The 23536-nt window shown below is 40.9% G+C and overlaps 1 protein-coding gene across 4 annotated transcripts in view; it reads left to right on the top strand.

Annotated features, from left to right (window-relative positions):
• The window catches only part of PCDH15 (protocadherin related 15), a gene marked incomplete at its 3' end in the record, with an annotated part of 380126 nt that overhangs the window by 17432 nt on the left and 339158 nt on the right, over positions 1–23536 (top strand). For 2 of the 4 annotated variants that reach the window (XM_082002567.1, XM_082002566.1), the window contains exons 2-3: positions 15664–15678; positions 16392–16457. In XM_082002567.1, the coding sequence (XP_081858693.1) occupies positions 15664–15678; positions 16392–16457 (81 nt within the window). The remainder of the gene's footprint in view (positions 1–15663; positions 15679–16391; positions 16458–23536) is intronic. The other 2 variants (XM_082002568.1, XM_082002565.1) reach the window with 1 other exon arrangement.

Below are 23536 nucleotides of genomic sequence, written 5' to 3'. Positions count from 1 at the left end.
TGCAGGTCAGGAATTTTCTGTTAAGAGGCTCTGGAGAGAGATTTGCGATTGTTCCCTTTTGAGAAGCATTTTAAGGTTTATTTGAGCCTTTTTTCTAAGAGGCTCTGGAGAGATATTTGCAATGCTTCCCTTTTGAGAAGCATTTTAAGGTTTATGTGAGCCCTTTTTCCTGTTTGGCTACAGTACAGGAGTCACTACAGTAGAAAAAATATTATGAATTTTCTTTTTAAGTATTGTAAATGCCATCTCATTTGGTAAGTACTGTTTTGTAATTGAGAGGAGGAAGTTTGAAGTTTTTCGTGTGTGTGGGTACATTTTGTGAGCTGTCTGTTCCGTTGACCCATTACTAGTTGGTTTGGGGCGGGGCAGAAGGGAGAGAAAAAAATGCACTTGTACATCATTTCATCATTTGTACTTGAACGTGCCATGTATCTGATATAAGATATGCAACTGTAGCAAATTTTCATAGCCTTAAATATATTTCAGTAGCAGACACTGCTGAATGAGTCAAAGATATTATTTTGCGGCCTTAGTTGATAGAGATTTTGTTGACTGTTTCTTCTTCGCTAAACAGCCACGTCTGTAAGATACGTTCCTTATGAGATGCCCACAGAGTATGTTTGTCCTGGTAGGAAATCTATTCCCCTTCAGTGAAAGGGGGCATCCGCAATTCCTGCCAAGCGTAATGCTACAGTATGTGAAGAAGATGCTTTCACTCGATAGAGATAGGGTTAGGAGCATCAGCTTGGAGTTAGTTGTATGCTTTCTAGGGAAAACCAACCAAAACCCTCCAATAACCCCACTGCAAAACCTGACTCTTTTTTTGATGGTCTACATAACAGCATAGTATCTTCTGCAAAAATCAGCTGCTTCTACATGTGCAATGTGCTTTGGGATCATTGGAGAGTTTTTGTTCGGAAATGCCCTGGACTAATTCCTAGATGAACAGATGATGAGGGAGAAACTTGAGTTCACTGAAGAGAACTGAAAAATTCATGAAGTGTAGCTCTCTGAAGTGGTGGTATTTCAACTTTCTGGGCTGCATTAGTTACAGGTTTAGACCATAAAGCTAAAGACAAGCCTGACAATTAGTTTTGTTTTCTGGTGCTCTTCAAGTCATGAGCTGCTGTGTGAACCTTAACTCTAAAATTTTGGTTATTTGCGGGTGGGGGAATTTGAATGGTTTTCAAGTGAAAGTTTACCAGCAGGTTAGAAGAAAATGAGAAATACTCTGTTGCTGAGCTCACGGGGAGATTGAGGATCCCACAGCTGCAAAAAATAGCAGTCTGCTTCGCGTTCGAGGGGCTGTACTGCTCTTCAAAATCTCTCTGGCAGTAACTCAAAGGTACACTGGTGGTGTCCGTCTTTCAGATCTGAAGTGCACAACCTGCAGGAAGCAATATTATTTTTCGTTTAATGGGCTTTAGCACATGAGCTATTAAGAAGACATAATTGAATGAAGCTAATCGGGAAGACACAGAAGCTTGCCTCTGGGATGCTGCTCAAGTCAATTGCTTCTCGTATCTACAATTTTATCTGTTTAGTTAATAACACCAGTGGGTATAGTGGCACAGGCTGGTGGTTTCACAGCTCCAAGGGCTTAGCAGGTTTGCTTTGTTTTGTCTTCAAGCCTTAGTCTTTTTATTCTGCTAAGGAGGTAGTGATTAACAGGTGATGAGAGTTTCTGCGTGACTATTAATAACGTTCTGGGTGCTCAGAGAAACGTGATGGAGACTACTGTATTTGAAATGTCTTTGAATTGCTCGGTATAGAAACTGGAGATGAAGCTGGACATTTACAGGCATGGTTTTCGCACAGTGCCGTATAATCGGTGAACTTGTTGTTGCCTGATAATTAAAATAGCTATGAACATACTGACAGGGAAAAATAAACTGGGCTAATGGCTTCAGATAAAAGATGGTTTTCTTCATTATTCAGAAATAAACCCGTAATGAACCAAAGTCTTTAAAAAATAAGAAGTTGTTTTATACTTAAAGAACATAAACAATCGTACATAGATGATAGTAATTACAAAGACCCATACCTGTGCTCAACTGTTTTCTTACAGTTGTTTTGAATTAGAGCCTTTGTATAATGAAGTACTAGAGATATGAAAAGAAAATGCCTTATCTGCTTGTTCTTCTAGTGTAATCGATGGCTTGGGATTTATTTTTGGTTGTGCATCTGGCTAAATATAAAATTAATGAACCTCTCCATTACAGTCAGCCTGGATATGGAATAGAAGCCGAGTACTTTTGTGTCAGGTATGCTGCTTTATCAGTGCCTGCGTGCTAGATAAAATTAAAGCGTAGGGTTGAACGGGCTGTGGGGGGTATAGGTTTTTGGTGCTACCAAATGGTAAGAATGCATTTAAAACCCCCAGAAATACCTCTACAATTCCTGTTTCATCTTCAGGATTATTTTCAATGCTATCTCATTGGTGGAAACCTTATGGGAAGAATTTGAAAGCTCCCATATATCCTTGTATTTCCAGCTATAGAGACAAAACCAAATTCAGTTTGGAGGCATCACTTCTGCCCTCCTGCTAATGGCCCTCTGTCTGCCTGTGGGTGCAAATTATTACTATAGTTTCTGAATACTGAAACTTGTAGTTTCAGAAAAAACATTCTCTTTGCTGCCTGTCCTTGCTGATGTACAACTTACCTTGAATATACATTTGGATTGGACTAACTTAAAAAGTACACATACTAATATTTGTCTTTTCTAGACAAATGCTGTTTTGAGAAGTGTCGGTGTGTACATGTGTATTTGGAGGGGAAGGAAGGATCACTGATGGGCAGAAACTGATACTGCTTTGGCACCTGTAGTTTTTCATAGGTGCCAAAACACCGGGGAGAGCTCTATCTTTAGAAGAATGGATGATCAATCGTGATTTCTGCCATCAAATATCCTCTTCTTTGTTTGAAATTTTATAATCTTTGCAATAAGAAGTTAAATTTGCATTTTATGTTAATTTAAGTATACTCATTATTAGTACCAGGAGCAGTAGATTTGTTATCTGTTTTTATATTTCTTTGCTATTTGATATCTTGGGAAGCACAAAGGTACCAGCACCATGTCTGTTTTAGGAAAAGAGATTTTTTTTCCCATGTCTGGAACTCTCCCAGACATTAGTGAGAGAGATCTTGATGGTAGTCAGTATGTCCTGCAAGGTGTTTATTTTTGAAACTGTTTCTAAGTAGGTAAAAACTGAGAAGTAAATATTTTGAGGGTTTGGAGTTATGTTGTAAGGGATATGAAATGTCTTTTTCAATGTAGCAGAAACGTATCAACTCTCTTTTTGCAGTTTATCTGTTGTTTGAAGATAAAGGTTTCAGACAGCAGATGTACCATGCTTTGACTTGATTTTTACTAGTGTTATTAAAAAAAACCACACACAAAAAAATTGTCCTGTCTAAAGCGTATATGTTTCTGGAAAAAGTCTTTTAGTGTTTAGAGCTTGGAGAGCGCATGCACCGGCGTTGGCTGCTTTGCTTGGTGTTAACACTGTGTTTGGGGGTGCTTGGCACATTTTGGGAATCCTCTCCAGATGGGTGCTAGCGACCACTGTCTGCTGAAGGGTGCTGAGTCAAACGGTACTTTGTCTCATCCCATACTTCTTTCCTCACGTAGTTGCTTTACAGGGGAGATACCCGAAACCTTAAATTTATTAAAATAAATCTTAAATTGGTTCAAAGGCAAACAAAGGCTGTACCTATTTTGCATTTACCAGACCATTTTTGAGTTAGTAGTGCCCAGGCTTTCCAAACACAGGTATAAGGAAATTCTGGCCAGGAGCAAGAGATGATGCCCTAGGTAAGTTCTTTCATCTCAGATTGTAGTTTCCTCATTAAATAGATGCTTCAAAAAAAGAGGCATAAATTACACCTTTGTATTTTTCACAGAAAGGGTCTTTCTAAAATACATTCTGAAGAAACATTGATGAAAGTACTGACTTTGCACATAAGCTTTGTATTTCCCCCTGTTCTCTGTTTTTTCAGTCAAATTGTGTTTAGAACTGGGAGACGTTCTGTGGATTTACCTGAAAATGTAAATAATAAATTCTGGGACCAGGAAGACCAAGTAGAGCTTGTATAAGAACGGGTATGATTGTCACTGTAGATGGGAACAGTTTTAATTACAAAACTGAATGTGTCATCTTTTGCTCAACAAAATAGGTATCAAAAGTTGTACATCTAACTAGAAGAAAAACAAATAACTCTTTGTAGCTATTCAATGTTAAATTCCTTATTGCTTTCATAATTAACTCGGGTTCAGGCTGTTTAGACACAGGCTAGGTCTGTGATGGGTTGAAAGCAGTTCAGTCTTCAATTATTGAATCCATTGGACCATCATTTATTGAACAGATACTTCAAAGGATGACACTTTCTGCGAAGTCTTATTACTTTGCATTTTTCGTGGATGAGGAACGTGCAAATGGATATGACTCAGGTGGCACGCAAGAGTTGCGTGATGTCTTAGAAGGCTTAACCTTTTTTTTTTTTTTTTTTTTTTTTGGGCAAAGGACCTTCTATCTGTGTCTTGGGAACCTACTTTCCGCTCACAACTCTGTGCATTTTCACCCAGGCTGTTGGGGCAGCAGTTTCCAGATCCTTGACTAATTAATTTGTGCATCTGTGAATGTGTGTCAACATGCACATTTTATATGCAAAATAAATTAACTGTAGGAAGCCACAGGAACTTGATTCTAAGTAGTAAGTTCATTACTTGCTATTTCCTGTGTTCTGCTACTAAATGTCTGCTTGGAAATATGCTTTAAAAACAGATTTTGGCTGCTTTTATGGCCTTCTTGGGCTTTTTTTGGTCTCTAATGTTGGATACAATGTCTTCTACTTGAAATAGCTAAACCTTTCTGCTTTCAAAACCAAAGCACGGTGTCTGTCTTACTTCAAGACAGTATTCAATGGTAATTAAATCATGATTTAGTCAAGAGACATTATCAGCATCCGTATTTTAAGTGTGAAAACCTCTCCAGGACAGTGGTTGTTTCTGCAGGGATGGAGTAGGGGATACGCTGGTGTGCGCTAAATAGCCCAGTGGGGTCCCCTGACCGTAGGACATGGCAGCTTGTCCTCCCGCACAGGATCGCGTTTGCTGTGGAGAAGAGGGAGAGTATTTGTACTGCGCCGTTATAGTTAAGACGCAATTGTGGAAGTCTTATTTTGACTGGCTAATTTTAGCAGCGTTTGAGTTAGTACTCAGGGAGCTGAGAGCGAGCGGGGTTTCTTGTAAGGCAAGGTGTTGTCTTGCTTCCCGTCATTCCCGTGAAGGGCGCAGCAGGGTATCGCTTCACCCAGCAGCAACGCGACTTCCTCGCCTTCTGTCACTGCAGCTTGATGTCTTGATTAAATTACAGGAAGATGTTGATCAACATTGACTTCATTAAGAGATGTCATGAGGAAGTTATTTATAGGCGCAATATGTAAATGTTCACAAAATTGCTAGTTAATTACCTGAACCATAAACAACTCTAGAACTGGCAGGTTAATTAGCGCAGCCTGGTTTAGGTGGACGTAGGCGTGGGCTACCTGCTATAGATTTTGCACATCTGGTACCAAGTGGAATTTTCTTGAACTATTTAAATATTTAGAGCAGCTAGTGCTCAGCGTGGGAGAGGTGCAAAACAGCTGTCCTACCACCGAAGGTAGAAGGTAGACTCTGACAACCTTGACTCTTGTTTTTTGCTTAAAAACATGTGAATGCTGCTGATGGATGAGGGGGATTATAACCTTAAAAATCCAGAGAGTTAGAGGTTATAACTCTTAAATGCATCAATATAACTCTCTTGTAGTCTCTGAAGCGCTTCTTTTTAAAGAAAATTGCCAAAACCATGAGCTCAAGACTACAATTCAGTGGTATTCGCATACGGTAATGTAATATTCTAAAATGTTACATCTGCTTTAAAACGAAAAATATTCCTGTGTATATAGCAAAATTTCATTAAGTGGGTTTTTTGTGTTTTGTTTGTTTGTTTTTTTAATCTTAAACTTCCTTTTAATGCTGCTTTCATGTGTCTCAGCTAATCTCAATCAGGAAGACAAACTTATGTTTTCTGTGTTTTTTTGCATACAAAAAGAATCTTGGAGTGAAATAAGAGAAACTGTTCGGGAGAAGATGAGAAGCCTGATCGTTAAATGTGATCTAAATGGCAATGAACATTAATATTGAGCCTAAAGTCTAAAAGTCACAATTTTACCGTTTAGGAGCAGGGGAAGGCTAAATATTATTAGCTCATCTATAGGCAGTTTAGCTGTCTCCTCTCCTGTGTTTCAGTTAATGAATGCTAATCCCTTTAAATGTCTGCTTTTATACAGCAGTTAAAATTGCTGTGACTTTAAAATTTGCTTACAGTACCTGGATTCAGTTTAATTCCAAATTTTTTTTTTTTTTTATCCTGCTGTATGAAATCTTTGTCTTTAATGCATCACATAGGTAATAAGGAAAATGCAATTTCAAAAATATGGAAAACAGCATGAAATTTTAATGCTCTGTGCATAGTAATGGTTAAAAGTAGGTTTAGTCAACTTTTGAAGTTTAAGCACTTCTAGAGAGATATTGCAGCTATTCCTGAGTCATCCAGTGCATTTTAACGGCCTTAAAAATTACTTTTGGTAATAGCGATTTTAGGTGCTACTTGGCCTAGTATCATATTTTTATGTGTTTTACAGTATTTTCAGGCACCGGTATGATTTTAAAGACTCTGTCAACTCCAAAGCTGCTTGTAAAATGGAAAGTTGTTTCAATCTAAGAGAATATTGCCCGAAAGACACATGGTAGTGCATTTTTTTAAAGCTGTAAAAGTAAAATAGCAAACCACAGCACTTGCAGGGCAATGTTCACATACCAAACCCTTTACAGTTGTTATATCTGTACAAAAATAGCTGCAAGAATGGGGAGCTAAAGCTACAAAATAAATAATCTGTTCAGGTTGCGTATTCTGTATAAAAGCACGTTTTCTGAGGCTGTGGGAACAAGAGCTTACAATAATAGTCTTTACTTGGTTTATGTCCTTTTTGGACTTGATTATCCGTCAGCCTGTTTTTTGTCGGGTTAAAACCAAAACCGAACCCAAATTCAGCTGCAGTCAGGTGCTAACGTGTAAACCATCTTTCACTTGCGTCTTTGAGTTTCTCAGCTACGAATTTTAAGAAATACCACACATGTGTTTGAGTTAAACTCAAATTCGCTGTTGTTCCTTCCCAGTTTCTACAATTAGAGATGTCTGTCAGGAAGAGCTCAAAATAGTCTGTGAAAGCCCTTCTTATGCTATTTTCAATACAGAGCAATTGCAGTACAAGCCCGCTAATGTAAAGGTTATGCCAAGCTTACCCTAAATTGCACAGCTGTAGTTTTGAATTCAGTCACACAGGAAACGAGGCAGGGCATTTTCCGCTTAAATTGGGTTGCTTAGTTACTCAATTTAAATGTATGGTTCTATGTAGCTCTTTATTAGGAACCTCCTTCTGTAAATTGAGATGTTTAGAGAGACTCTTTCATGGGGTTTTTCTGTGAGTGTTCCCTGCTGAATGAGCATGGAAGTACAAAACATGGAGGTAAGTATAAGGTCTTTCAAAGGCTTGTTTACTTAATGAGCAGTTGGGGCGTTTGTGAGAATAGTGCATCTGAAAACAGAAATACATTTTCCAGCAGATTTAAATGTGAGGTGCTTTAACCTCAGCCAATGCCACAGACCGTTAGAATTCCAATTTGGCATCTCCAAATTTAAGTAAAGCGGAGAACACGCTATTGTTTTCCCTGCACATCGCAAGCTCCCGAGAGCTTTTCTGGGAATTTCAATCGATAAAAGCCACGGGCTTGAGGATGTACTGTGTTCACTGATGCTCTGTTTTGTGAACAACACCGTTGCCTTGAACAGGCTTTCTCAGTAGTTTGTACCCGCTCCAGCCACCCCAGCGATTCAGAATCTACCCTTGTGGCACTTGCTGTTCTGGCAACATCTTAGTAAATCAGTTAGTGCAGGTGTTTTGGCTTTGTTCCATCGGACGTCTTTGGCGTGGCGCATGGACAAACTCTCAAAATTGCAGTCAATGATCAGGCGGAAATCATGTACCTATTTTTTTATTACTGTCTTCTCATTAATTTCTTATTTAAAATGTCCACAGAGAGTGACTCGGGCTCGAGCACTGGGCTTAGTGGTTCTTGCTGTATGTCTCTAAGACTTCTATGCAAGTGTTCTATGTGCTTAACAGTGCAGAAGAAACGGGGAGAAAAGGATTTAAATACTTTGCCTTCCTCAACCCTCTCTCGCAAGCTCTCTTTTCTTTTTCTCAACATAGGTGGGAAGGGTCAGAGCTGAAGAAAAGAGTATGCTTGAAATTAAGGCTACCGCTTAATGCCCACTGCTCTCACTGAATCAAGGAGCGCTGCTCAGGGTTGAGTGTTTTGCTTTGTTTTATTCTCAGCAGAGCAAAATTAAAATGCATATAAATGCAGAGGGGAACAAACAAAACTTTAAAAATTAGCTCCACTTTGGGTACTAGAAAACCTCCCTCTGTTCATTTAGGCTTTTCTCTAACTGCTGCCACTCTTCTGGCTCTGGAAAATAGCTTTGGCTTGCTTGCTGTGTCAGGTGTTTTGTAGTACCAAATGACTTGTCGGTGCAGCATTCTTACAGAGGCTGACTTCCCCGCAGCTGGTATTGAACTATCCAGCGTTTTCTCTATCACTGCATGTATATCAAATAAAGTGGCTTTAAGCGTCTCCTTTGGTGCGGAGCACAGGCAGACAGCTGGGCCTGTGATTCCGATGTTCACAGAAGTAATTGGTGGGTTAGGGTATGGTTGGGCAGTTGCTTCAGAACCTGCAGGGTTGGATCAAGGTGTCAAAGCCTCCCATCTCACTTGCCATCAGTTGTAACCGCTTTGATGTCAGCTGCTCTTACTCAAATGCTTGAGCCAAATTGAATTCATGGTCACCCCATGGACTTCAGGACAAAACGAGCTGGCTTAGTTCGAATGCCCATGTGCTCTGTTTTGCCGGGTCAGCAGCAGAGATGACTTTTCCTCCAGCCAGGAGACAATGACATCTTAAACTGCCGCAGGAATTCTGATAAAGTACAGTGTAGTGTATGCGGTGTTAGCCTGAAAACTATTACTTGTGATCGTCTGCATTAGTTTTAAAGAGGGGTTAAACTGACTGGTCCTGTATGCTGTTAACGTGCCTTATTGTTATATTTGCAGGTGCGGCTTAAAACTTATCTCGGTGCAATTGATGGTGATTCTGAGGCATCAGCAGGGCTCTTTGCCTAGAGGCTCCAGAGTTGCAGTTGGCCACAAATGACTTTGTTTAAAACTGGCAACCAATTTTTATATTAAATTTTCCATATTATCATATCATAGCACTTAGTCGTTGAAGCGGATTGGAATTCTGAACTCTGTTTGAATGATTGTTTGCTGCAATATTTAGGGATAACATAAAATGGTTTGTTGAAGTCATAGAGGCTGTAGAGGGTCGTTAGGGAGTGGTTGGATACTGTTTCTGCCTCCACCATAGTGAAGCAGTACTGTGTCAACAAGGCGTGACTAGGTTCAGAATACGCTTGCTCTAATATGATGTAGGTGCTACATACTTCTATGGATTCAGGAAGAGTTTAGACAAATCAACAGGGGAAAAAACATCACTTTAGAGTTAATACTATGTTGCTAGAATATTGCCATTGTAGGCTGTGCTTGAAGACGAGTCCTCGGTAAGTAAGGGACTGATGCTGAAGAGTAATAGAGCCCTCTACAATTACTGATAAAGTTCAGAGTCTGATCTTTGTTCCAGTTACAAATTAAAGAATGAAATTTTATTCTGCCAACAAATGTAATAATTTCCTTCAGTAATTAATGAGTAGAATTTTATTAAGTAAAGGGTTTTTTCAATCAGGCTGCATATTTGCTAGGAACTGAATGGTTTTTTTGCGATTGCCTGCTGTACTTCTTGTGGCTGTTTAAATAAAAACAAACAACTACTTACATAAAAGCAAAACTGGATATAAGATAAAATGTAAAATAAATTAGAGTAATAATTGGGTGTTTCTGAAGCAGCTGGAAGGAGAGTTGATGATTACCATATTGGAATGATTTTACTCGGTTTTAATTTCAGGAGCACTTAGGAGGCGATGACAGTTCTTTCACAGAATAATGTCCCTGGAAAGGTTCAGGCTGGCTGTTTTGTTTTCCAGATGAGCGTGCTGTATGTCCTGCAAGGCAGCCCACCTTTCTTTTTCTTTTTTTTTTTTTTTAATATTGTTAGGGTAAAACTTTTTGTCTTTGACATGGTAGGACTAAGTTATTGAACTTTTCTTAAAGCTGTGCTCTGTTACTAGCAACGCAAATCCTCTCAAATGTTGAGAGAGACCTTTCTTTGGTTATAGTCACTGAAATTTATAAGGCTTTGTGGGGCGAGCGGTTTTCATTACTAACCTTTCAAGCAATCAATGCGATCGTATGCCTTGCAGTCATATGATTTAATGGTCAGACCAGCCAACTGCAGACACTACTCCCAACGAATTCAAATGTTTTATTTGGCTGGAATGTAGGGATATATGAAGTATGAATGGGTATTTTGGGTTTCCAAGTAGTTGCATTTGGTAGAGGGATGTTATAGGCAACTCTTGATCTCTGCGACTGCCTCTAACTGTGTGTCTTCATTGTCAGATGGCTTCCCAACGTGGGTGAGGTTACCGCCATCTTTGCAAGCATATGAATGTGGGGCTTATAGGAAGGAAGTGTTATTAAGGAGGTATTTGCAAAGGCTCCCGTAGCCTCGTAAGCTCCATCTGCAGTTAGTGGCGAAGAGGCGCATCCCCCAAGTGATTCGGAGCAGGAGACCAGTTTGTGAGGTCTTTGGAAACACCTTTGCGGAGGAACTGGTCTCTCAGGAGATGGCAGGGGAAAGAGCCCCCTGGCAGGGAGGGGCTGTGAGGATGCCGCTGGCCTTTGGGGTGGTGGGAATGAGGAGAAGAGTTTGGGTGGGGAAGGCGTGCTGCTGTTAATCGCAAACCCCCACGCTTGTGGGGGAACGGTGGTCGGAAGCGGCCTTTGGCTGTCAGGCGGTCTAACCCCCAGCTCGTCGCAGGTCTGTCTCCACTCGGGTGTCTCCAGAGCTCTTCATGTTACATGTTCAGTTCCCCACACTTGAAGCTCCTTATTAGCTAATTCAGTACCATTTGGTTTCATTTTTGTAGATGTTTCTGTTTGTTTCAGCTTCACAGCTGAAGTTGAGAGAAGTCCCCTTGGATGGGAAGTGGCTTTGAGAGGGCGAGGACGAGGTGAAGGGAAGGTGGTGAGGCAGCTCTCTGTTGGCAGAGTATGGGATTACTCAAGTTGTTATGTTTGTTTTGGCTCGGGCTGTTTGCTTGACCTTGCTGAGCATCTTACCTAGAACGGTGATTGAGGGTTTTGTCTGAGCCGTCTCATTAAAAATAATTAGAAATTAAAATAATAAAATTAGCTATCAGAAACCAAATGGATCTGAGCCATGTAACTGTTCCATGAAGAGATTGTTAAATAGATTTTCACTTTGCTTCCAAGGAGACGGGCCCTTTATTTGTCTGCCTTTGCCTTGGTCATATAATTGTAACGCAACCACACTAGTTAGATGAAACAGTGAAGTTAATGACAGGAACAAAAATGCTTTTCTGGAAGCTTTTAGGAAAGCCTTCATAGCTTGTTGTTTTATTTACTAAGTTTTATTTGCCTGATGCCTGCTGCCTTTTCTGTAAGGTGCCTGCGGGGAGGGCACGGCTACATCGTGATTACATTTACCAGTGCTGCTGCTTAGACGTAAAACTTATTGTGAAAAATGTAGTGCCTTTTCTGCCTTCCCTAAAGGGTGTTCAGTTTGGCATGGTTGGACTTCCATGACTACTCCGATGTGCCCAGGAACTTCAAGAACAACTTGCTTTTTGTTGAGAAAGTTAGAGCAAATAGGCATAGAGCAAACAGACCATGGTTGGGCGTGTCGCTTGTCCCTGCGCTTCCCGCGGAGCGGAGGTTCCTTCCATCGGTAAGGCAAGAGAGACGGCCTGTGTCTGCGCGGTGTTCCTGCAGCTGCTCTCCGGCTGCGGTCTCGTGGGGCGCAGGGCCCCTTATCAAAGAAACTGTGTGATGGAAAGAAACCAGCCTGTCTTAGCAACTGCAGTCATTTTAATAAAAATTTGTATTGTTAGTTAGGCGCGTGTCAGTATTCTGGTAATAATCTGCAGCGTGAAATTGGAATAGTTAAAATACCTAACAGATCTATGCTGAGGCCCGCCATCGGACATGGGGCACTTCAAAGCAAAAGAAACAGGAAAGCGAGGCCTCATGTAAATACTTTGTGTGTAAGTCACCTTTGGTGCTGCAATTATCTATGCCTGTTTATATTAAATAAAGGAATCTGTTACTGCTGAAATAATGTCTGTTGAGGAATGTGTAAGTAAAACTTGAGGACAAACTGAGCCCTGTCTTGTAATATCGCTGAGGAGCATTTCCTGTAAACCCTCATAAGCAAATAAAGGTATGTTTCAAAAATGCTGAAATTACGTTTCTGTGCTGTTCCTGCTGTGGAATAGTGTCCCAGGATCTACCTTCCCTGCCAGTCAGAAAAAACACAATCCAAAAGTTTGGGCTGGAAACGTACTTTTTAAATTTGTGGGCAGCATGAAGCCATTTCTCCTTTGCGCTCATTGTTCACTGTGCCAGTATTGCTCTTTAGTTAAGTAACTCGTTTTTCCTCCTTGATATTTACCCAAGTGTATTTATAGAGAGCTTTCATTCTCCTAGACTGAATAATTCAAGCCTCTGTCATCTTTATAGGATGGACTCTCCATCCTCCTGATGAAGGGAATAACATTTCTTTGCACCTAACGGTCTAAACATGTTCTTCGTCATGTGTGCAGTATTTCCTACCAGGGCTGGCTGGAGCCTGGTGATACAACACGGTGCTTGAGCTTATTGTGTCTTGAGGGCTTATTGCTGCTGTTCGTTGATTGTATTTTGCAAGGAAAAGAAGTACTACCCATGCATTTACAACGTGTAACTTGTCTTTAAGGTTTTTAATTAAAATTATTGTCTCCCTTTGGATTGGGAATTTGTATAAAACTACAATTTAACATTTATCTGCTCAGTGTAGGGTGATGGATGTGTGAGTCAATGAGGCTGTGGCATTATTAGGTTCGGCCTTTGCAAAGGGGAGGGAGGACTGCTTTTTAAGGCATTTCAAAAAGCGGTCTGATACTTGGCTAGTAGTGACATGGTTGAAATTATATGAAATAATCTGTAAACTCTTATCTATGCAATAAAACTCCCAAGTTTTCTCAGAAATGTTGATGCCGTGAGGGTAACCCACAACATTTCTACTAGACATCTTGTTTATTTTTTTTCTCCCCTAGCTATAGAAATAGTTTTGGCTATTGCTCTTCTATTCATTGAAGTTTATCTCATGATAAATTTTATTGGATCACCTGCTCACACTTGCAATAAATCCTCTGCAAATTGCTGAACTGCATAGTGTGCCTTTTCTCTGACACTATATCCAGGTTTCAGCGCTGAATGTTGATTTTTAAACATACCGTATAACTGCTTTGATTATAATTCTGGAAATCCTGATGTGTTTGATGGAAAACCAATCCTGTGAGAGGCTGATAACATGCGATTGACCTGTAATTTTGATAATTTGCTTATTGAAGAATAAAACTAGAGGTTGCTCTGATTTGGCTGAACTTTTCATTGAGACAGCTAGCATTGAGATGCTTGGAAAATGTCATCATGGAAATATAGATGATAGGGAAAAAACTCATTAAGTTTTCAAAAAAAAATCACAATTACTCTTTTGGTAAGGCATAGGCGATTTTTAGAATTAAAAATTGTCCCTGCTTTGGCTTTCTTTTTGCTTGTGTGAGCAGTGATCGCTGTTCAGTGGTGAATAGCAGGACCATTCATGAAAACAAATTCTCTGTAAGAGTTTGTATCGGTGAGCTTCGTTGCCCTGACAAAGAGTTTGTTGAAGGGTTGTTCAGTTAGCCAAATCCTAAAGGCCTAGAAAATCATGCCACGTGTCTCTGGAAAAGGCTAGAGTTGTATATGTTATGGCCCTGTTACTTTTATAGCACCCAGTGAGCAAAGATGATCCTTATTTCATGTAGATACGCAAACGTTGCTTATCTTCTCGTGGGTTATGCTCATAGGAAACCACAATGAAATGAAAGGTGAAGTTTTTCAGATGGTCTCTTGGCTCTGTTAATGCCTTCAAAACAAAAAACTTGAAAATTATCAACAGCAAATACGCAATTTTTATGTATCAAACTGGAGCATATAAGAAAAAAAGGAATAAGTACTGAGAATTTGTCATCATTAGTATTAATTTGGGTGCTGTTCAGGCTGTTTGTAAATATTAACAGTCTCACGGAACGCTGTGCTATCAGTCCTTACCCTGGTGTTCAGAGGTTTGGTCTTGCAGTTGAAGTTGTCAGCTGAATAGCAGAGCTGTTGCTAGAGGAAATCACTGTGCCACGGAGGTGTCCTTTAGAGGCTTCACCTAAATGGAGATCTGAATAAATGCTTCACTATTTTGTTTTTCCTGCATTGGTCTGGTCTGTGCTGGAGTAATGACAGTCTGTAATTAGCTGCTGCACAGTTCTTCTGAAGTCGATGGATGTGTAATTTTTACCATAAACTGGGAAATAGCTTTTTACTTCGGCTTACTCCTGTGTTTATTTTGCAGATGATTTTCTGTTGGGATTTTTGTGTAAAGTTTTTAGACCTCTCAAAAAAAAAACCAAACCCCCCAAAACCCAACCAAACAAAAAACACCAAAAAACCAAACAAAAACCCCCAAACAACGAACAGTGATCCTCCAGCGTTTCTTTCCTTGGCTAGAAGCCCGTTCAAGCTGTCATTTCTTTTTACAAGGACTTTTTATAAGGGCCTGTAGAGACAGGACAAGGGGCAATGGCTTTAAATGGAAAAAGGGCAGATTTAGATTAGGTCTAAGGAAGAAATTCTGCCCTACGAGGGTGGTGAGGCACTGGAGCAGAGAAGGTGTGGATGCCCCATCCCTGGCAGAGTTCAAGATCAGGCTGGATGGGGCTCTGAGCAGCCTGGTCTAGTGGAAGGTGTCCCTGCCCATGGCAGGGCGGTTGGGCTGGACGATCTGTAAGGCTCCTTCCAACCCAGACCGTTCTCTGATTCTTAGAAAATGGGGTGTAGCCATCCACGTTGCTGACACAGCCGGGGCCGTGTCAGGAGGATCGGAGGAACGTCTAAATGTCTTTAAAAGTGTGGACTGCAATCTCGTATACAGTTCTCCCTGGTGAAATGGGAAGGAGAACGCTTGTCTTCTATCACGCTGTTTTAATGGTACTGTGTGGCGCTCTGAAAATGAAAAGCGCTTGTAAACTTTCATTTCTGTATGCTTTAAAGAGGTAATATTTTTCTTCTATTTAATGTAGAAAAACAGATTGTTCACTAAGTACAGTCATCACATGTCGTATACATGCTTTTATATATTTTAAGACTACACCTATGCATTTGCTAGCTCTGCATGTACTGCTTTATGTCTTTGAATCTATCTTTTGAGTAAACCAACAAAATCTTACTTATTTTCTTTCGTTATTCTGCTGTGCTTCCATTGATGACTCTAAACTTTTGACTCCAGACTGGCAATATGAGGGTAAGATGGTGAAACGTAACTTCCTGAACATTGCTCGTCTGTTTTTAATTTTTATTTTCCTTAGAGCGTTATTAAAATTCTGTTCACTCTCTTTAATTAATCCTTTTGTTGCAATTAAATTCAAATTATGCTTGTTTCTGTTGTGAAGCTTTAATTACAATTTATACTCTTTAGTCATTACTTTCTTATTTCTTTGGGTTAAATTACCATCGTATTATTTCTGTCCGGAAGGACTTCTGCTTCACCGAGATCCCTGGTGGTATCTCTAGAGCGAGATAAAAACCTGTTTGTAGAGCTTTTATAGCGTAGCCGTTGAACTGTATCGTGGTGGTACGTGGCGACGGTTCAGCGTGTGTGTGTTTGTGATGTGGAAAGGAAGGTGCACATAAGAGATAACAGAACAAACCTTGCTAAGTTTTTGCTGTTTAAGTGTTTGTTTTAAATACGGATCAGCATCTGAGATGTTAAATCCTTTGTCAACAGATTCTCCCTTGCTTCGTAAAGTTTATCTGAGTAAGGGATAAGCAAACAGCTCAGCTTTTGATCCTCTGTGAGTGTAACTTAGCTACCAGTTGTAGCTCGTGCGTACATCGTATTTAAGTGAATACTTGTCTTCAGTCTGCTGATTTTGCTGACTTGTTTTAAAAACAGCAACAAAACTCCTAAGATTATTCTTCTGGAATTGGAAATAACTTCTCTTTTCATCTTTATAGATTGCAAATTGGCCAGAACAGGTCCTCCAGCCACAATAGTTCCTATTGATGAAGAAAGTCGGAACGGTGAGTGCACCCCGGTTTTCCGCGCCACCCCTTCGGTTACCCCACGTTAGCTGATCAGGGTGTCGAGAGGCGCACGTGGGGGAGTGGCGTGTCCGTGTCTGGCTCGGCAGTGAGGACCCCTGTGCGCGGGCTTTGAGGCCTCTTCTCTGAAAAGCTGTGAAATGGGGATTGCGGGTGGAAAGGTGACACTGATCCTAAATGCTGAGAGGTTTTATTTCTTCCTGAAAATTTTACGTTTTGATGGCTTTGTTTTTTGACTCCAGATAGCTCTTGTGAATATGCTTTTCGTTTTGACGAGTATTTAGACCACAATTACCTGTAGCATGAGAGTAGTTGAGCTCTCTCGTTGCTAATATGCCAGCTGATTTTTACTGTCTAACTTCTTATGTCAGTATTGATGTTACCAGAGGACAAAGTTCAAGCCAGGTGGTTAGGTAAAGCTGAAACCTTCTTTCTCTGAAGTCTGATGAGACTATTATTAACATTGCTGTCTTCTGGATTTCACATGCTCTAAGCTTGATAACATGAGTTTATGAACACCTGAAATGGCAGGACTTGCTTGCATGTAGTCATGGAAACTTCAAAAGAAAATCAATGGCTTTTTTGTTGTTCTCCTGTCAAATCGTGCAGCTCTCCAACTGTTGATCTGTAGTCTCAGCATTGCGCTTATGCGGCATACTATAACGTGGTGAAGTGCCTTACCCCATTTACGGTCAGCGCTTTGTATGGGTGGCTGTTACTCCTGGTGGTTACTACTCTTTCCTGGTTGTTATTCTGTGATTTTTAAAATATTTTTTTAAACCTTGAAAGCTCGGCACAGTTGTGTGCTGCATGTGGTTATGATTTCATATGTGGGTGCTTGGAACGATGAAGAAAGTCCAAGTCATGCTGGTGAACTGGCGAAACCTCTCTGCTGTTATTGGGAGAACTGCTTGCTGTTGGAATTGCTCAAGGTCAATCAGACAAGAGTATGCAGGTTTTACTGGTAAGAGAACCAAAAAACCGGTTGTTAATACACCTGTGTGCTGGAGAACTTGGTACTGGAGTAACTTTTAAAAACCAGCTGTTTTCTTCCTCCTGTGCTGATTTTTCTTACAGCCATGTCTGCTGAAATGAAAAAAAAATGATTAGTCTCAGCAAAAGGAAATTCCCCTCGTCATCATGTCCATGTGCTGAGCAGGAGTGTTTTTTCTGTTTGTTTTCTTTTTGTCATGTAGCCCAAGTGCCATAAAAGCAACATATACATTGCAATATTAATTTAAGTAGAAAGCTGTATCATGTTTGTATCACGCTTGTATCAAGTGAAAAAAAGGTGTCTTTTTTTCCCTTTCAGAGTGTTTAAATGGTGTGTGATCACAACATCCATAATAGGTCTTACTCTTCAATAGCAGAACTTGTGTGTGTAATCTGTGCTGCACTATTAGTCAACTATTGTTAAAACAGTTTGGTATATATAGTACCCAAGTAGCTCTGGGGTCCAGAATGGTGGGTTTTTTCATGATGTTTTTTCAACGTGTGTACTATAGAAGGAGTCTTGGGATTTGATGCTTATGAAAGAATTGTGGCTGTATCACCTTGTTGGGAGGGCATCAAGTATTCTTAGTTCTACTGCATAGGTAGTACCGGCATGTTTTATAGCACTTTATTCTTCCGTGCTAGGAGCGCTTGAGTTACTTACCTGGGGAACATGATGAGAACAACAGCCAAAACTAAGGCTAGACGCCGAGAGTAGAGCCATTTGAAGTAAAACCAAAAATTTAGCGAAATAAAAATTTTTGCAGCAGAGTTGAATGACATAATAAACTTTATTTCTCTGCTTTTCAATGCTTGATTCAGTGTTTGCTAAGAACTAGAAAGTTAAAATTTCTGTTGAAATGTAACTGGTCCTGCAAGAAAAATGGTTAAGTGGAGTATGGTGGGGAGAGGTGTGAATTTGCTGAAAGCTTTGCATGTGTCTGCAATGATTTTAATTTATCTATTTTGCTATGAATTTGTATGAACCATTAACTTGCCATTAAAGAAGTCAAACTGGAAGTAGAAACTGCAGTTCGCATTGTAGTTAATGGAAGCGACACACCTCATCTGTAAGTCAAAATATGTATTAAGTAAATGGATCTCCTGGGAAGCCAGTTCTTGAGTTGAAATGTCCTTAAATCTTTTGCTGTCTTTGAAATGATAAGTCGTATCTTCCCCACAGCCACACATGACTGAAATTAAAGAAGGTGAAATTCCAGTGCAGTGTAGAGGCTCAGCGGTTGAGCCGATGCTACTACTCACGTACTTCACACTAAATAATTGTTTTTCCCTGACTCTTGCTCTAAATGGAATGTAGATATTTTAAAATAGAAAAACAGTCACAGCAAAGGATGTGGAGCAGCTACCAGCACGTTTAGTTTTCCAGTTCTGTCTGTGCGCCCTTCCAGAGGTTTTCAGGTTCAGGGCAAATGCTTTAGCTCGATTAGAGTCAAATCTGGATCCGTGCCGAATGACGGGCATTTTTGCAACTGAATGTGGATGAGTACACGCCTGTGTGCGGATGTGCACGCACACATATGTACCGAGGAATTTCGGGGAATTGGAAGACTCGCTGGTCTGGTACACCTTGGTTGCTTGGATGCTTCCTGCGTGCAACTGCACCTCTTTTTTAGCCTCTTTTTGTGGTCACGTTCACATGCTTATGCAAGATGTGCATAAGTAGTGTCTGGCTATGCAGTCGGTGTTGCAAAATATTAATATACTGTTGTTAGTTATGCTCTTGTAATAAGCTGATGTTTCGGTTCCAGGCAAGCCGCTATTGTATCCTGATGGGTACGCTTCAATTTGTGAGACACTTTTTGTTTTGACTACATTATCAATTTGTGCTCTTCAGTCAGCACTGCCCTCGGCTGATTTCCTTACATATTTTACACTACAGCTACAGCTTGAAATGACTAGTGAAAGAAGCAGACTGAGAGCTGACTCGTTACTGGTAGATGATGGGCCTCAATTAGATTTACAGAATGACCCCCGTTACAGTCAACAGAAGTGGTTTGATTACCAGAGCTCATCTCTTTGTAGCCTTTCATCCTTCCTATGCATTAAAAGATGAATCTGTAGGAATGGTGTAAGGGGTTATAAATAAGTTAAAGCAGCTCCGTTACCAAAAAACCTTAGTGAAAACAGAGGATATAAAGGGTAATAAGGATGGTCAACTGAAGCAGTGTGTCATGGTAAGAAAATGTTTTAAGAGCAGTTTTCGATACGTTGGGAGCTTTGGTACAAGGATTGGACATAGCTGTGTTACAGAGCATGCAGCCTGAAAGTAAAAATCGTGGTTATCGATGCCAGGATCAACGAGGTGAGTGTATTTACTGTGCGTGTGAATTCACTAGAATAGCTTATCAAAAATGATTTCAAATCACTTTCCATTGAGTCTCCAAATTGGCAGTATGTAGTTGTTAAAAGTAATAGTGAAGCTGTAGTGGTAGAGATTTGGATGATACGCAGACTATATCTTATACAACATTTCTAATGGCCAAACAAACTTTGTCTTGGAATTGCCGATAGAGGCACAGAAACAATCTGCCTGTTTTTGTTCTAATATATAGAAATATGTCTCTAGATCACTTAACCTGATTAGATTTCTTGTGACGCCCGTCTACAAGAAAGGCCGGAAGGAGGATCCTGGGAACTACAGGCCTGTCAGCCTGACCTCTGTACCAGGGAAGATCATGGAGCGGTTGGTCTTGAGAGTGCTCACAGGGCACCTGCAGGACAACCAAAGGATCAGGCCCAGCCAGCATGGGTTCATGAAAGGCAGGTCCTGCTTGACCAACCTGATCTCCTTCTATGACCAGGTGACCTGCCTAGTGGATGAGGGAAAGACTGTGGATGTTGTCTACCTGGACTTTAGTAAAGCCTTTGACAGCGTCTCCCACAGCATTCTCCTGGAGAAACTGGCGGCTCGTGGCTTGGACGGGTTTACTCTTCGCTGGGTGAGGAACTGGCTGGATGGCCGAGCCCAGAGAGTTGTGGTGAACGGCGTTAAATCCGGCTGGCGGCCGGTCACAAGCGGTGTTCCCCAGGGCTCGGTTCTGGGGCTGGTCTTATTCAATATCTTTATTGATGATCTGGATGAGGGAATTGAGTGCTCCCTCAGTAAGTTTGCAGATGACACCAAGTTGAGTGGGAGTGTTGATCTGCTGGAGGGTAGGGGGGCTCTGCAGAGGGATCTGGACAGGCTGGATCGATGGGCAGAGGCCAACTGTATGAGGTTTAATAAGGCCAAGTGCAGGGTCCTGCACTTTGGCCACAACAACCCCATGCAATGCTACAGGCTTGGGGAGGAGTGGCTGGAGAGCTGCCCAGCGGAAAAGGACCTGGGGGTGCTGGTTGACAGCCGGCTGAACATGAGCCAGCAGTGTGCCCAGGTGGCCAAGAAGGCCAACAGCGTCCTGGCCTGTATCAGGAATAGTGTGGCCAGCAGGAGTAGGGAAGTGATCGTGCCCCTGTACTTGGCACTGGTGAGGCCGCACCTTGAATACTGTGTTCAGTTTTGGGCCCCTCACTACAAGAAGGATGTTGAGGTGCTGGAGCGTGTCCAGAGAAGGGCAAGGAAGCTGGTGAGGGGTCTGGAGCACAAGTCTGATGAGGAGCGGCTGAGGGAACTGGGGTTGTTTAGTCTGGAGAAGAGGAGGCTGAGGGGAGACCTTATCGCTCTCTACAACTACCTGAAAGGGGGTTGTGGCGACGAGGGTGTTGGTCTCTTCTCCCAAGTAACTAGTGATAGGACAAGAGGAAATAGCCTCAAGTTGCGCCAGGGGAGGCTTAGATTGGATATTAGGAAAAATTTCTTCACTGAGAGGGTGGTCAGGCATTGGAACAGGCTGCCCAGGGAGGTGGTGGAGTCACCATCTCTGGAAGTGTTCAAAAAAACGCGTGGGTGTGGCGCTTCAGGACATGGTTTAGGGGACATGGTGGTGCTGGATTAATGGTTGGACTTGATGATCTTAAAGGTCCTTTCCAACCTTGTGATTCTGTGATTTCATGCTTTAATTCCTTGCTGTGCAGCTTTCAAAGGTCTGTTGTTGATGTTGGACTGTCTCTTCTAAGGTTTTAGAGTGAAGATCTGAAAACCGTAACTGAGTTAACCCCTCTACGTGATACTTCATCCAGTGCACATATTCATCCAGTTCTGGCAACTGAATAAACAGAAAATCCTGCCCTTGGAAGTTTATCTTCAGTTTCACTTCTGTTGAATGTTGCTTCTTAGCATACTGAGCTTCACTCATGTCTAATTCACAAAAAGTCTGGAGACCAGCAAATCTTAGGGAATAAAACCATTTTACAAAATAACTTTTCATGGTCAAGACACACAGTTACCATGTCTGACCTTTAAAGATCTCCTTGAGAGGTCAGCATAGATGTTAGGATTTGGCAGTTTCCCACCATTGGATTAATACATCTTTATATCCAGTAATTTAGGAAAAATAGTAAGTTAGATTATAGTTGTGTTCCTGTAAGGAATCCTAGATGGGGTGACCTTTACATTTGTAAAGGTAAAAATAAATTCTTTTTTTATTTTTCCTACATTTAACTGAATGAGTGATAGTACTTGAGGTAGTATTAATGGCGAAATGTAGTTGTTCTAGGTGTATGGGTTTATTTTTATAGGCAGAGAAATATTATTTTCACCTATGGAATTCTTTTTCATTACTGAATATGAGACCTGGCTTTAACTTGTTTTAAAGACTGACTAAATGAGACTTTTTCATACTTGAGACTTTTTCACTGCAACTGCACCCCAAGTTTTTGGGGGCCTTCATGAAGAGCTGCCTGTACTTTTTTCCTTACGATGAGCATACTGAAATGCTAAAAGGCTTTGAATCTTTAAAAAGGGCTTTTAATGGAAAGTAGACTATTGGGAAAAGACTTCTAAAAGAGGCAAAATTGAGATCTGCTAAATATGACTGATTAAAATAGAATTCGGACTATTCTAAATATAAAAAAAAAAAAAATCCCCCCCGCTGCCCTTACGGTGGTATAGAGTGCTAATGAATAATTGGACCATCTCCATCAATTACATGATCTTTCTCTCTTCTCCCTGCATAAATCTCTGTAATCCTTACTGGGGATGTTTGGTATTTATGCAAACACAGGTAAGTGTGGGAATGAGCTTTCATGGCTGTATGTGGATTTGATATTAGTTTTGTATTTTTTCATCTTCCTGGCATCTTGGCAGCGGCCTCTTGGCAGCCTTGGTTCCTGGGCAGGCAGAGGATGCATGGTCACTCTGCAGACCCCACCGATTACTCCCTGCTGCGAGTGATTAATGGGAAGTAGGGCTAAATAACACAGGAAACGAGGCTGTGGTTCTCTTCCCCTGCTACTGTTGGACCAATTTATTGGCAGTTTAATTGTGTGTAATGCTGGAAGGATGGACCCGATTACTAAAGCACATTGACAATGTCACTGCAAATTTCCATGCTGTATCAAACTATTTTAACTTGTTTTTCAGGGCAGTTGACAGGGATTGAAGAAAATGTCTCTAGAGGCACAATCTCTGTGGCCTCTCTTTTGAGATGGACTTAAGTGTCTAATGCATTTCCTATGGACTGTGCGTGATGGCTTCCGAACAGCCATTATCTAATAAAATTTTCAGTGACTACTGGAGTGGGCTGGAATTGAACTAATGAGCCTTAAAGATCAAGGGTCCTGCTATTCATCTCCTGCACGGATCGTGTGTGGATTCCAGTCTGGCTGCCTTAAGACATTTTGACTAAGGAGGAAAGTGGATTTAGTAAAACACTATAATTTGGAAAGTTGCTGTGGTTGAACACAGGTGTATTGAGAATAGCATTTCTTAAGAGTTGCGGCCCTATGGTGTTTTCCTTATTTTTCCTTCTGTTTCAGAAAAAGGATGAATTAATGTCTTGAAGGGTGAGAAGGTGCTTGAGCATCTTAATTTCTTCAAGTACATCTTTACTACAGAAATGATGTCTCTGATATTATTGCTTTTTTGAAATTCTTCTATCTGAAAATTTTTGGTTTTGCAGTTGACTTTTGAACGTGCCTCCAAGTCTATATAATTGGTTTAAAGT

The sequence above is a fragment of the Phaethon aethereus genome (genome assembly GCF_964289735.1).
Source record: "Phaethon aethereus genome assembly, chromosome: 7".
NCBI lineage: Eukaryota > Metazoa > Chordata > Aves > Phaethontiformes > Phaethontidae > Phaethon > Phaethon aethereus.
Note: the sequence above shows the minus strand (reverse complement) of the source record. Positions and strands in the feature narration are given on the sequence as shown.